The sequence below is a fragment of the Rhinolophus hipposideros genome (assembly GCF_964194185.1).
Source record: "Rhinolophus hipposideros genome assembly, chromosome: 1".
In the NCBI taxonomy this organism is placed as follows: Eukaryota; Metazoa; Chordata; class Mammalia; order Chiroptera; family Rhinolophidae; genus Rhinolophus; species Rhinolophus hipposideros.
In genome coordinates this window covers 52,300,383-52,316,204 of record NC_138047.1, presented here as the reverse complement: position 1 = coordinate 52,316,204, position 15,822 = coordinate 52,300,383, and the positions used below count along the sequence as shown (strand labels likewise).

General features: G+C 35.4%; 1 protein-coding gene across 3 annotated transcripts in view; it reads right to left on the bottom strand.

Moving 5' to 3' along the window:
* Nucleotides 1-5,418: 5,418 nt before the first annotated feature.
* The window catches only part of NPFFR2 (neuropeptide FF receptor 2), a 306,596-nt gene continuing 296,192 nt past the window's right edge, over nucleotides 5,419-15,822 (bottom strand). For all 3 annotated transcript variants that reach the window (XM_081063838.1, XM_081063837.1, XM_081063836.1), the window contains 2 exons: nucleotides 13,005-13,104; nucleotides 5,419-6,797 (listed from right to left, as the gene is read on the bottom strand). In XM_081063838.1, the coding sequence (XP_080919964.1) occupies nucleotides 5,966-6,797; nucleotides 13,005-13,104 (932 nt within the window). In that variant the 3' untranslated portion in view covers nucleotides 5,419-5,965. The remainder of the gene's footprint in view (nucleotides 6,798-13,004; nucleotides 13,105-15,822) is intronic.

Sequence of the window (15,822 nt, the reverse complement as noted above, 5' to 3'; positions counted from 1 at the left end):
CACATAATAGAGTATATAGCTATTGTATTACAAAGTTGTATACCTGAAATTTATATAACATTATTAACTAATGTTACCATAAACAAAATAATTAATTAATTAGTTAGTTAATTAATTAATTTAATTTAATAACACTATTTTGAAGGAACAAAAGTTAATCACATCACTGTGAGGTAAAGACCTAGATCTAGAGTCAGTAACTAAACATGAATTTGTGTTGTCTCATTTTGAAAGTAGTTTAAGGCTATCTTTAATTGTACATGTTAGAGCTATGCCTTATTAGGTGGATGTATTTCCATAATCAAGTATTTGAGAAGAGGACTGGATTTGAATGTTGAAAAACCATGGGATAAACTGGTCTGGGCAATATTCATTCCTCTCCTTTGGATAGCAACAACTGTTTTCTTTTCAAGGATCCCTTATTTTAGCTCACGTGGTATGTGTTGAACATAAAAGGAAATATACATATATTATATATAGAGAGAGAGGCTAACCAAGAGGATAAACTGGGGTAAGGGAAAGATTTACTCAGAGGTTGCATGGAGAAGAAAAGGCAGGCAAAGATGAAACTGGACAACACGGGGGAACAGAGATATCTCATGTTGATTTTTATCAAGTTTTGCTCTATGGCTTATGATGTACCCTTTTTTTCCTGACTATCTGACTATCGTTAAGATTTCCCTTTCATACTAATAATTGTGGAGTGAATTTATTTTGGGGGGTGAAGAAAAGTTCTAAAATCTGTCCCAAGGTTAAAATAAGACAAGAATAATGCAATGTTGTAATCGATATATAACTACAAGGTCCTCCTTATACCTGAGTTATAATCACATACACTGGAACTCAAACAGGAAATAGAACACAGATAATTGTGATTGATTCCCTAACATTAGGATCTTGAAGAAAAATCACATTCAATGATGATAAAGGAAGAGTTATTCTTCATAAATATTTGTGCAGTATCATATATTTCTGGAAACCTTTTTCATATACATTGCTTCATTTGTTCATCAAATTACAGACAATGCAAATGTACTTATCAAAACTGACCTAATCATGAAACAACTGAGGCTCAGAGAGGTAAACTTCCCAGAGGTCCATTAAGTATGTTGAATTTGAATTCTGGTCTTTTGACTTCAGTCTGGTTCTTTTTTAAAAAAACAATAGTTGGTATAATAATTGTAAAACAGTTATAAATTTGGGAATAAAAACAACTAAAATGTACAATGCCATTTGGTATATTGGATATTATTTTTAAATTATCTTAATATGTACCTTACTTTTACATTGTTGTATTCATTCAGCATTTTGTTATTCTGTAGCATCATTTCCATTATTTTCCACTGTCTCTGAAGATATATACTGGAGAACTGTGTTCAAAATTTTGAGTTCTTCAGAATAAAGAGCGTGATGGAAGGAGAACTTACTCCAGGTGTTGAACACACAGTGTGATATATAGATGATGTATTACAAAAATTGTACATTTGAAACCTATGTAATTTTACTAAGTGTTGTCACCCCAGTGAATTTTAATTTAAAAAAAGAGACTATAAGTGTCACAGATTATATTTATCATGGAAAATCTGTGGAAAACTAGGTGCAGAATTTTTATTTTTATAATGAAATAAGTATACTTTTGGAAAACAAAGTACTGCTTAAAAAGGTAGCTAGAAATATTTTTTAAAAAGCAATGAAAAAGAAAATCATGATGCATATTTTTACTCCCTTCTTTCACAGAAGCCATCTTAAGTTATCTAAGGCAAGAAACAGTAGACTCAGTTGTAAACTAAGCAATGTATTTTGAGTACATATATGATATTCTGGACTTCAAACAAAAACAAATATTATTAAAAATGTGTCATAAAATATTCTATATCTATTATACTCTTAATTACCACATTGTTGTAGAACATGGTGATAAAATAAACCATTTTCTTTGATAGTAAGTGTCCCTAAGGGGGAAAATATCCGTTAAGCACTAAGTATGTTAAATATCAGCTAACTGTCAGATAGCTGACCTTTCTCCTAACTCTCTCTTTTGTGACAGCTATCTTTTAACTATCGAGCAATAAAGAAAACACATCAAGGATGAAAGAGTATAAAGGTACAAGGAACTTTTGATGCTATTGTTGACTAGCTGCACCAAATGCAGCAGCCATTATAGAAAAGGTAAGCTGTGATATCCAGACTGTGTCACTGGTGTTTTAGAGGTGTAAAGAAGAAAAAGATCGGTTACTTGTTATTCAATATTGTACAGCTCACTATGGGCTTTTACGAAGGTTTCTAAATTAATCAGATAGTATTGGATTATAGTGGGGAAGAAATTAAAAGTATTGATGTCATCACAAAGCAATAAAACCAGTTCACCTGTGAAGCTGAACAAGGTCAGCTGTGTTACTTTAAAGATCATATTTCATATTAATGGAACAAAATTTGTTTTTAAAATTGTGTCAATTCTTAGCTAGCCCTAACTCCAAAATTGAAAATGTACCTACTTGGAGTTCAAGTAGATCTAAATCTCTATCATAAAGCCACTTTTCTTTCTTTTTGATTTTCTTTCATTTCTTTGCTCTCTTTGTAGTCTTTGATAGAATTAAAATTGCTATATGGAAAAAATATTCTAACACATGTATTTCTAAAGGAAATATCTAAATAGTCTGAGATTAGTTATGCATTGTTCATCATTGTATACTTTCCCCTGCAATTTTGATGAGAAAAGACATTGTTTCTTTTCTTTTCCTAGTAACTCTGCTGTTTGTGCATGTTTTTAAGAAATTGAGAGGTAAAAAAATATGTTTGATGCTGGAACATTTAAGGAAGCTCCATCCAGAGGTACAATCTGATCAAAGAGCACAGGCTTTGGAACTAATGGACCTGTGTCCCATTCAGAGCTTATTGTACAGAGTTTGGCTGTTCAATTTTAGATAAGTTCCTTGATGTCTCTGAGTTCTAGTTTTAATATGTATAAAATGGGGATAAACAATATTTATCTAATAGTCTGAGGTCAAATACAAAATTATGTAAAATTTCTGACATAAGTCTCAATAAAAGATTGAGTTTTTATTACTGTTGCTATTTGTGCTCCACATTGTGGGGAATCTAAAGATGAGTAAGGCCTAATTCATCATACCTTTGGAAATAAGACAGGAAAAGTCGAAAACCATGTAACTTCACTCGTACGTGGGATATAAAACTGAAAGCAATAAACGACAGAGACAAACCAAAATCTCCTAGACACAGACAACAGGTTAGTGGTTACCAGAGGGTAATGGGGGGCAGGGGGATGGTAGAACAGGATAAAGGGGGTCAAAATGTGGTGATGGAAAGAGAACTGACTTTGGGTGGTAAACACACAATGCAATATATAGATGATGTACTGTAGAAAGGTACACTTGAAACCTATATAATTTTAGTAATCAATGCCACCCCAATAAATTTAATAAAAATTAAGAAAAAAATAATTTATATTCTAGTTGCAAAGATAAGACAGAACAATTACAATACAATTGAGGTTGTCATAAAAATGGTACACAATGCTTAGGGGAGGGAGTAAACACCTCTGCCATAAGAAAGCAAACAGACTTTCTGAGAGAGATAGCTTTTTAATAGACCTAGGACAATGGGTAGACAGGCAGATAGGGGAATGAAGCAAAGACTAAGTCATAAATGAAACAAAAAAACAATAATCTAGGCTGACCATCTCTGTTTGATTTGAGTTTAGAAAACAATTTGTGTCGGAGATGCAACCAGGAGACACGAGCCAGGCAGTGGTGAGCTTTGTCTGTATGTGTTTTAACAGGCAGAGAGCTTCTGAAGTTGTTTTTACAAAGGAGAACCTTCTACTTTAGGAAGATGACTCTGCCAACTACTGAAAGACTAAGATTGAAAGGGAGGATGGGATTCAGTGAAGAGAGTTTTGCAATCATTAGGGAAGAGGTAATGAGAGGTTGAAGGTGATAAAAGGTAGATAGTTAACAGGTAAGAGTGCAAAACCAAGCCAGAATCCCTTCTGGCTCCCCTTCTCGCCCGGTTTCTCACTTTCAAGATGTCAGACAGGAGTCCTTTTTCCTTACATTCACCTAAGTCAACTTTCTCAGACATAAATCACGGTTTGGGGGCACTAGTTCCACCTCTAGAATCACTGATAACATATTGATGTATACCTTGAGTTGTTTTTACAAGAACAAGAAAACTTCTACTAGCTAGAAAACTGGTGACTCTTGCTGAGCAGTGTCACGTAAACCCCAGACCAGCTGGTGCTGAGCCAGAACTCCTATCTCTTTGTAACTCCAGCTCCAATCAGTCAGAAGATACCCAAGAGCTAATCACGCATTGAAGACCTCTACCCCCCATTTCACCCTTTAGAAGCAACTGCCAATAAGAGGGCAGAGAGTTGGGTTGGAACTTTGAGCATTTTCACTGCCAGTTCTCCTTTCATCAGTACCCATGAAATAAAGCTTTTTTTTCTGTTAATGTACCCCGTTACCAGCATAATTGGCTGTCTGCAGCAACCGGTAGACTAACCCTTCATGTGGTAACAAGAGTGTGGGGTTTAGTTATGATGTTTTTCAGATGCTGGTAGAATGTGGGAATGCCTGTTAGAAAGTGATAGTCTCTAACAAAATAACCTTCAATGTCTAAGTACACCAACTGTAAATATTATTTCAGTAAATCAGGGCAGAGGAATATAAAATCAAATTCTGTATCTAAACTTTGAGAAAGTTGCTCTTCCAAGATGGCAGGAAGTAACACTGCATATTCAAATATCACTTCGCTCAATTCAGTTGAAAACTCAACTATTATTTTCTCAAATTCCTATAATGTTGAAAAGCTTTTAGCTTGAACTACTTAAATGAGTGAAAAAAATTGAAGGTTAAGTTCCAAGCCCAGAAATTTATTTTTATTTGCCAAACTATTTGTTTTATAATTCCCAATTTTCCAGGGACTTATCTCACCTGAGAATAAAAGCTAGCATTTACAACTATTATCATGATATAATTGTAACAGCAGAATCCAGAGGGTTGCAATTCCCTTCATAACAGTAGCATTAATTTACTAACCCAGTAGGAGTGCTGCATTTAAATGTTGTGCTCAGTAGGGAATTTGGAATAATTGTTCTTGCTCTGTACAAACTTTAAGGGAGTCTTATGATGATTTTTGAGCATCTCTGCTCAAAAGCACTTCAAATGAGAGCTGCTACTCTTTTGCCAACTGCTGCACTTTATAAAGATTTGCTTTTTTTATGTCGGAGATCCTACTAACAAGGGAGTTAAACTGGGGCCCTATATCACCTCTGTAAGAAACAGCTAGGGCATTAACTTCATTTGGGAAAATATTAAAAAGACAGCAATAACTCCTATAGAACAATGTTATGATTTTACCAACTTTAACTGCACTCTTAAAGAAAAAAACACCTTTAAATACAAAGAAACATACTTTGCCTTTATTTGCTATTGTAATTCTTATTTCTAAGAAAGCTTAGTACATTTCAAAAGCACAAAACAGATAAATAATTCTTTAGTCTAAAATTTCAAATCCAAAAGTAAAGGGAGAACTGACAAAATGTAAATGTACTCTCATGCTAACTACTGCCCATTTATCACCATATGGAGGCTGTGTGTGTGTGTGTGTGTGTGTGTGTGTGTGTGTGTGTGTGTCTACAGACATAATACACATGCTTGACTCATACATAAACAGCTAAGTTGGAAAAGGTCAGGCTTTGTAATCTGTTTCTAGAAAATGGATTTATCCAGGCAAACGTGTATATTAGTCACTGTACATATTTTAAATAACATAAGATTGGTTATGAACATAAGACCAGTTTGTTTACTTTGCTTTTTCCAGACAGGGTTTTCTATACATGTTTCCTTTGGAACATTCTTAGGAAGAATTGAAGTATAAAGCCATAGAAAGCAACAATATTTCAATATAACACATAGAATTAAAATCATCTCATGAGCTCTTTTCAAATCTCATTGCTATTGGTAGCTCCTCCTAATTCTTCAATCACTAATTCCTGGTTGGGGTTTTTAGCACTTTTTCTACAGCAAATTTCCTCATGTGGATTTTGAATTACAGGTTTCAGAGTTAACTGATGAGATGTATTTATGACCACATTGTTTTTAGCTCTTAGGGAGTAGGCTTCCTTGGGCTTTGCTCGTTTTTGGCAGAGCTGGAGGTGAACAGCATCTTCAAAACCACGGCGAAAATTCTCATTGAAGAAACCATAAATGATGGGGTTGATGCTGCTATTGCAAAAGGCCAGCCAGTGAGCGAAAGGGTAGATATAGATGTTAATGAGCTGCAGTTCACTTGGAGACAGGTCAGCATAGTCTGAGAGCATCATCAGAGTCCAGAGGGGTAGCCAGGAGAGAATGAAAAGCAGGGCCACGACCAGGAGCATCTTAATGACCTTCTGCTTTTTCTTGGATACCATTTGCCTCTGCTCCTGGTTCTGCTTGCCTGTGTGGGGCACTGTCATCCTGAAGAGTGAAATTCCAATCCTTCCATACATGATGACAATGAAGGACAAGGGAGCCAGGTAGATACTGGCAAACAGCACAGTGGTGTAGATCTTTCTCATTTCCATACTGGGCCAATCTTCCCGGCACCAGTAGACTGGAACGGTTTTATTCTGGGAGTTGAGTTTCACTCGGTAATATTTTTGTTCTTGTACATCTAACATTATCACAGATGGAGACATAATGGCAATGGCCAAGACCCAGATGATCACAATAATGACAAAGGCTGTCTTGATAGTGAGCTTTGGTTTAAAAGGGTAGATGACACACCGAAACCTGCAATCAAAGGCAAATATCAGTGAGGCACTGCCTCATAACTTCAGATGGAGTTGTGAATTAAATGTATTTAAATAATTCCCACATGTCTCTCAAAAACACAGAAAGTTACCATTAGGAGTAAAAAAGGCATATATTGACATTTCTGTCATTGATATGAGTTAAATTTTAATTCAAAGTATGAATAAGTAGAGTACATCTGACACTACTATTATTAATAAAAATGATAATGGCAACTAACACACACTGAATATGAACATTTAATACTGTTCCAGACTCTTTTCCATTGGTTTACATGGATTATCTCTTTAAGCTTACCATTAAAAAGTGGAAAAACAGGCTTAGACAAGGTAAAAATCTTGCTCATAGTAACACATGATTTTTTACACAGGTAGTTCGGCTCCAGAGCCCATATTCTTAGGCTCTTCTTCATGTCCTTCTGTGGTCCTCTCCCATCTTATTTGTGTGCTTGAGCATGTAACTTGCCTTGGCCAAACAAGCATGACATAAACAGTAGCTTTTTATGCACTTGAACACTGGGGCTTGTCTTTTGAAATGCTTCCTCTTGAAAGCCAGCCACCAGGTTGTAAACAAGCTTGAATTTGATGACAAGCCATGTAGAGAAAGACCCTGGAGGATGAGAGGCTGATCATCGAGGATGTTCTAGCCCCAGTTAATTTCCAGGGTAATGCTACAAAACAGTAAGCAGAAGAAACAGACGCACTCAACCAATCCACGGAATCATGGGAAATGCTAAGCATTGTTTTAAGCCACTAAGTGTTTTGGTGGTTTCTTTCATAGCTATAAGAGTCTAAGTGTTAGTGTTATGAATTCCGATTATGTGTGTTCCCAGTGGTCTGTATCCTCTGGTGAGCATAAAATTTCAACACCAGTATGTAGAGTAAGTCTCATTCATTTTACTGCTATTTTGTTATTGTGATTCTTGATGTCATTATTTTAATTATAAGATAATTATACCATTATGCAACTGTATAACATTTTATAGTTTTCAAAGCACTGTCACCTATTTAATCTTCTTTGACTTTTGCGATGACTCTCTAAAACTGAAATGTTATAATTATTACTTTGCAGATCTGCAGGTAAGGAAACTTAGAGCTTTAAGTGGTCCAGCAGAAACTCCAAATTCATTCATCTGACTTATCTTCATATAATGACTAGTAAGTTTATACCTTCACTGCTCTGCTGTCCTTTGAAACTATTATATATCCTTGTATGTATAAGATCTTCTGTCTTAATCGCCAAGCTTTCCTACAGTCTTCTAATCAGTGAATCCTCCCATTCACTCATTCTTAGAGTATGAGTAACTTCACAGGCACAGTTCTAGGTACTTTGCTCTTGCTTTTTCTCTAAACCAAATTTAATCATTCAACAAATCTATGTATATGTATTCAGAAAGGCAAAGATGAACAAAATAGAAAATGCTACCTGCCAGAAAATTGTCAATGGAAATATTATGTAATTATGCTAAAATCATGCTCGAGTTTGGACTTGGCCAGTGCATCAGTCAGGGTTCTCCAGGGAAACAGAACCAGCAGGATATATATTGAAGGATGTTTATTATAAGGAATTGGCTCATGCGATTATGGAGGTTGAGTAATCTCGAGATTTGCAGTTGTCAAAATGGAGACTCGGGAGACTCAGTGGTGTAGTTCCAGTTCAAGTCGGAAGGCCTGAGAACCACGCAAGAAACCAGGTGGACTAGATGTAAGTTCTAGTCCAAAAGCCGCAAGCTTGAGACCCCAGAAGAGCTGATGTTTCAGTTCAAGTCTGAAGGCAGGAAAAGACTGATGTTCAAAAGTGAGGCAGGAGGAGTTTTCTCTTACTTGCAGAAGGGTCAGCATTTTGTTCTATTCAGGTCTTCAACTGATTGAATAAGGGCCACCCACATCGGGGAGGGCAATCTTCTTTCCTCAGTCTACTTACTCTATTCTTTTGATTCAGTCTCATCAAAAATACCCTCACAGACACCCAACAATAATGTTTGACCAAATATCTGGGCCCCCTGTGACTCAGTCAAGTTCACACATAAAATTAATTCATCACAGACAGTTAGGAAAAACAATCTCAATATTCTATCTCAAACAACGATAGATAGTGGCCTGGCTCACGATTAGTTAGCACCCAGAACTAATGGGACTTAAAGAACGATAAGATAGAAGTGAAAAAGTGAAGGAGGTTTCAAGGATAAATGTCAAGATTTTCACTTGAACTGGGTGCGGGGTCCAGACATTCACTGATTGGGAAACATGAGAAAAGGAGCTGATTTTTGGTTCGTTTTTTCTTTTTTTCTTTTGGGGGACTGGTAGTGAAGATAAGTTCAGTTCCTGGAATGTTTAGTTTGAAGTGTTTGTTGTTGGATGTACAGATGAAGTTATCCAGTAGGTATTTTAAAAATAAGTATGGAATTCAGGAGAAAAACTTAGTCTAGAGAAATCGGTTTTGAAGTTTCTTTGTAGTTTGGCTTCCTCCAAGAACTGACCCTGAGGAAAGCACTTAAGTGCAAGTAGTTTAGATAGAGATGGAGATGTGGTGGCTTTAAAACATGTCCAAATTCTTTGACATTCCTTCCAAATTCTATTCTCTTATACTCGAATATGGGCTGTCCTTAATGACTCACTTCTAATAAATAGAATGCAGAAGTGATACTGCATGACTTTCACCAGCGCTCTCTCTTAGAGTGGATGTTCAGAGCCTTGGACTGACATGTAAGAAGTCCAGCTACCTTGAAACTGCCATGATGTAGAGCCAATGTGGGGAAACAAATAGAGATAGAGTGCCTGAGGAAACCCAGCTTTCTTCAAGTTGTTGTCCAAGTCTTCCCAGCCTAGGCACCAACGAGAGACTGAGAGAGCCTTCAGCCCTGACCTTGGAGCTCCCCCACCACCTGATGCCATATGGAGCAGAGACAACCTACACTTGCTGAATCTTCCCAGATCACAAATTCAGGAGCATAATAAATAGTGTTGCCATTTTTAAGCCACTAAGTGGTTTCTTTTGGAAGATGACTTGTTATATAGCAATAGGTGACTGAAACTATAGAGAAGTGATGTGTAGGTGGGAAGACAGGCAGTAACAGTGTGAATTAAACCATCAGTTACAGCAGGTGGCCATAATCCCACCAGTTTCTAAAAAACCTAAAACATTACAGATACAGTTGAAATTCTTTTGGTAGATCTACTTAATCTCTGTCATCTTCCTCTTTCCACAGAAATCTTGAAGTTGTCATGTATCCCTCCTATCATGTTTTTTTTTTTATGCTTTTAGAGTAGTAGTCTGCATCTACAATATTTTAAATTTTATATTGGCACCATGTTATATGTATCATTATGTAATTTCTTTTTAAAGTTTATACGCTTTTGAGATTTATGCATTTTGATATATGTTGACCTAGCTCATTAATTTTAACCAGTGTATAATTATTCATCAAATAAATATTTGATAAATCAAATAAATAAACAATTTATTTATTATTATAACTTCATTTACTTTTTAAAATGAAGAGCAGTGTTTATTTCTAAATTTCTGTTCAGGAGGCGTGTTAGAAACAGTGAAAAGGGAATTTAGGGACATTTAACACTAAATGTAATGTGGAAGTAAACGTGTTAATCTCAAGATTCAGGTCAAAAATGAAAAGGAAATTATAGGTTTTTATTCACTGTAAGATCGCATGTATAATTATATAATTAAGGAATAAAATTTATTACAAACCTTCATATTAAAATAATTTTGTAGCACAACTACTTACTAGTATAAAATTAGTACAAGTATTATTATTACTTACTATTATTACTTATTATATAACAAATAAGTAGTACGCAAAAAAATAGTATAATAGTAGTAACAGTATAATAAATTGGGAAATTTAATGTAAAAAGGTATCTTTGGTATATAGTAGTTAGCATATGTTTAAATTCTATTTTCTTTATAAACTAGATAAACTAGATCTATGTGACAAACCAAATAAACTAGACCTATGTGATAAGTTCTGGGAAACAGATGAAAACATTATAAATAATGATGCAGATAATAAATCAATATTAAATATAGAATCTACCAAGTTTTTTGATGTCAACAATTTTACTACATATGATCTCTTGAAATCTCTGTGTGTGTGTGTGTGTGTGTGTGTGTGTGTGTGTGTGTGTATCCAGTTTCTTCACTTAGGGAGACATCTTTCAGGTCATTGTTCAGTTTCCTTCTCAAATATCTCTTAATTGTCATTGCCACTGCCTTAATAAATGCATGCATCCTCTGCCATCTGAGTTACAAAAGTTCCTTAAATGTTCTGCCTGTCTCTAATCTTACATAATTCCAAGTCATTTCTACCTGTTTTTCCAAAATGAAAATTAGTCATCATTCCCATTTAAAAGACTTCAATAGCTCCCTGTTGTCTTAAGGACAATGTTTAAACTTCTTAAAATGGAAGGAAGATGGGACCATAGAAAATCCACTTTTTGCCTTTTTCTATGGCCTAATGTGCCACTTCACCAGCCTCTGTTGCAGTTTAACTGCCTCTCTGCACATCTCTGGACAAGTGCTCTCCAATTTCAAACGTTAGTCAGATAGATAAGAGATGTCACTTCCCCTATTTCTTCCCAAGGAAAATTTCTGGTCCCTCAAAATTTAGATATGTCACCTCTTCTATAAACCCACCACTCCCTGTGCTGACATGTAACTTGATCACTTTTACTTGCACAACTGGGCCCACATTAGACAGCATTATTTGTAAGTGTTTGTTAATGAATCTGTCTACCCTTATCGGACTGTGAATTGAGACAGCACATTGTCTAATATGCTTCAGATGCTACAAAACCCAGTTTAGTACCAGGCACAGATTAACAATGTTTATAAATGAATGTATTAATAAATTTTATCTTAAAATATGGATAAAATTTCAGATATACTTCAGCACATTTACATTTCCATCATTAGAAAATTCAAAATTCTAGTGTAAAAATAGTAAAATTATACTGCTATAAATTGCATGTTTCAGTGCCGTGCTAATCCATAGGTTAAAAACCTAACTCCTCAGTGGGATGGTATATGGAGGTGGGACTTTTGGGAGGTGATTAGGTTGAGATAGGGACATGAGAGTGGAGTCCTAATGAGGGTTTAGTGCACTTTTAAGAAAATAAAAGAGATGAGAGCTCGTGCTCTCCACCATGTGAGGATACAAGAAGAAGAGGGTCCTTTGCAAACCAGAAAGAGGTCTCTCATTTGGCATTGAATCTACTAGGATCCTGATCTTCGACTTCCCAGCCTCCAGAACTGTGAGAAATAAATGGCTGCTGCTTAAGCCACGATATCTATGGTTTCTCGTTATAGCAGCTTGAATGAAGACATGTATTATCTTTAATTATTTAATTTTAAAATATGGACATTTAGGTTTCTTTTCTTATTCCTGAAGCTTTAGTGTGTGTATGTGTGTGTGTGTGGGGGGGGGTATGTGTGTATGTATATATGTATATATACGAGCACGTTATGTATTTAGATGTTACACAACCCAGCCTTGTACCAGGCACCGATTAACAATGTTTATAAATGAATGTATTAATGAATTTTATCTTAGAATATAGATAAAATTTCAGATACATTTCAGCACATTTACATTTTCACCATTGGAAAATTCAAGATTCTGGTGTGAAAATAGTAAAACTATACTGCTGTGGACTGCATGTTTGAGTGCCCCAAAAATACTTATGTTGAAAATCTAACTTCCAGTGGGATGGTATATGGAGGACCTTAATATATACAGGGGATGCCAAAAAAAGTGTACATGTTGTAAGAAAGGAAAACTGTATTAAAATTGTAATACTCAATATATACCAATAACAAAAGATGAATACAAGTCACGTTTGACTTCTGTAATTACAAGACGTGCTCAAAGTGGTTACCATCAACATCCAGACACTTCTGATTATAGTAAACTACTGCTTGAGCAGCGTTGACCAAAGTGTCCACTTTTATACATTTTTTGGCACTGCAGGTATATAGATAGATATGGATATAGATATAGATATAGATATATAGATATATCTTTCCTTAAAGGGGTAGATAGCCTGGATACAAAAATTTTGGCAGATATTGCTCCAATTTAGTAGATTATACATTTATCTCTGGTTAGGTGGATTAACTGAAGACATGCCCATTTTTTTTTTCTGGATTTAGATTTTGGTGCTGACTTACCTATCCACTGCTATTGCAACCAAAGTAAAGACAGAAGACGAGACTGATATTCCCTGGACCAATCCACTGATTTTGCACATTGTGCTTCCAAATGGCCATCCTGGGGGGAAAAAAAGAGAAAAAAGGAAGGTAGTCTTTGAAAAGATTTTTTTTTTTTTTAATTTCACTGAAAATATAAACAGAAAGGCATGAAATCAAGATTCGTACAACTTTCCAAAATGATATTCAGGTAACAATCAATATTTCTCATTATTTTCATTATTTCCAGAGCTCTGTTTTTCAGTACACAGATAATAATAATAATAATAATAATAATAATATCAAAATTACATAGTAATTACAACATTCTAGGCACCGTCATAAGTGCTTTGCATCTATTAACATAGCTAATCTCCACAATAGGCTTTTGAAGGCTTTATTCTTCTCCCCATGTTATAGACTAGGTAACACACAGATATCACATGTCTTTCCCATAGCTAGTTAGCAGCATATTAAGGATTTGAATCCTAGAAGTATGGTTCTACAGTCCAGACAACAAACCCTTATACAGTAGTGCCCTTTAAATGAATACAACAGGAAAATAATCAGTATTTCAATTTGGAAATGTACCCCATAAATTATGAGGAATCAGGAGATACAAGTAGAATAAAGTTAATATTTATTTATATATCATGTAATCAGACAAATTACCATATAGGTACTTTGTTATGCAATGAATATATGTGCTCACCCCCAATTTATATATTGAAGCCTTAATCCCCAATGTGATGGTAAATGGAGACGCAGCCTTTGGGAAATAACTAGATTTAGATGAGACCACGAGTTGGTGCCTGACAATGGGATTTATAAAATGAGGAAGAGAAAGCTCGCGCTCTCTCTCTCTCCCCACATGAATGCACCAAGGAAAGGTCATGTGAACACACAGCAGGAGAGTGGCTGTGTACAAACCAGGAAAAGTACCATCATCAAGAACTTGACGATGCTGGCACACTGATCTCAGACTTCTAGCCTCCAGAATGGTGAAAAAAAAATCAATGTCTGCCATTTAAGCGCCCAGTCTGTGGTATTTTGATACAGAAGCATGAGCTAAGACATACTTTGAGAATAAAGAGCACTTGGCATGAACAAAAGTAGTCTATCTGAAGTCCTTAACTGAACCTCACTTACCAGAATGATTATTTGAAAATTAGCAAAACTATTATAGCAGTTTGATATTCTAAGCACCCATTTATTATAGGAAAGTAACATTCTCCCACTAGCAAATACTCGAGTTTTCCAAAAGACGACTGCTACCTCTTTCTCAGATTTTTAAAAATGTATCTCTTAAAAAAAATCCTGTAATTTATTTTTAAAAATATTCTTACCTAACTAAAAATATTCCTAATAACCTAAGTAATCCAAATAAATCTTTTAAAAAGAACACAATTTTACCACCCATCCAGACTATTTTGAAATAGGTTCTTAAATGACTCTACTGAATAAATCAAAAGAGAGCATGTCTTCCCTATCCTAAAATTCATTTGTTTGTTATAATATTATTTTTCAACAAAAAATGCAAAAAACATGTGTATAACCATTGGGTGGAAATGGAAGAATAAGCAAATGATTTATCTCATCTCCCTCACCAAACTCCACTGAAATGACAGTACTAGGACAAAAACAAAACCAAAACAAAACAAAAAAAAAAACACAGAAACTGGGGTGCCAGATACTATGGATTGGCTGAATTATGTATAAATGCAATCACATGGCTTTTCCCCAGGTGAGTAGAAGAAAGGTGGATACCCTTTAAGGAGGTGGAAGCACAGTGGCTTCAGATTCTTAGTCAAAGGTGCATGGAGAGTGGATGTCATGAAGAGGTAGAATAAGTAAATGAAAGTACACATTCTGCATGCAATACCAATACCGCTGGCCCACTCAGTCTAGAATGCAACAGCCAGCCTTATATCCTTATGTCAAATCAGAGAATTTCTTTCTGGGGAGTGATCCTCCCAAAAATAGTGACATGCAGATTGTCACAGTTGTGGATTTCCCAATGAATGGTCCAGACTAATGAAGCTGTTAGTGGTCCTGACCTCAATCCCCAGGCATGCAGAGGTTCAAGGCAACCACACAGTGTTTCATTCTGAAACACAAGAGCTAAGTAGCAGTTGACACCAGGAAACCTCAAATATAAAAGAAGAGTCTAAAATAAACAGGAAGACAGAAATTTAGGAGAAAAGCAATATGAATCTGGTAGATGATAAATGAAAAAGGAAATAAAAATTATTAATAATAACCTCTGACAATTAAGTTCACGAATTCATCCTTTAAAAAGTACTACATACCTCATTGCTGAATATCAATCACTACAGTCACCTTTGAAGTACTCCCTCGGGAAGATATGCACTGATGCCAGTGCCTAGTCCACCCTTCAAAGAAATTTTGGAACTCTTTTTCTGGAATGGCTATCAGAGCTGTCGTCATATTACCCTTGATGTCCTGAATGTCATCAAAATGACTTCCTTTCAATATTTCCTTTATCCTCAGGTAAAGAAAGAAGTCATTGGGGGCCAGATCAGGTAAATAGGAAGAATGATCCAATATGGTTATTTGTTTACTGGCTAAAAATTCCCTCACAGCAGTATTGTGTGAGCTGGTACATTGTTGTGATGCAAGAGCCATGATTGTTGGAGAAAGGTTCAGGTAGTATAACTTTTTCATGCAATCTTTTCAGCACTTCCAAATAGTACATTTGATTAACTGTTTGCCCAGTTGGTACAAATGCATAATAAATAATCTCTGTGATATCAAAACAGGTTAGCAACATCATTGTAAC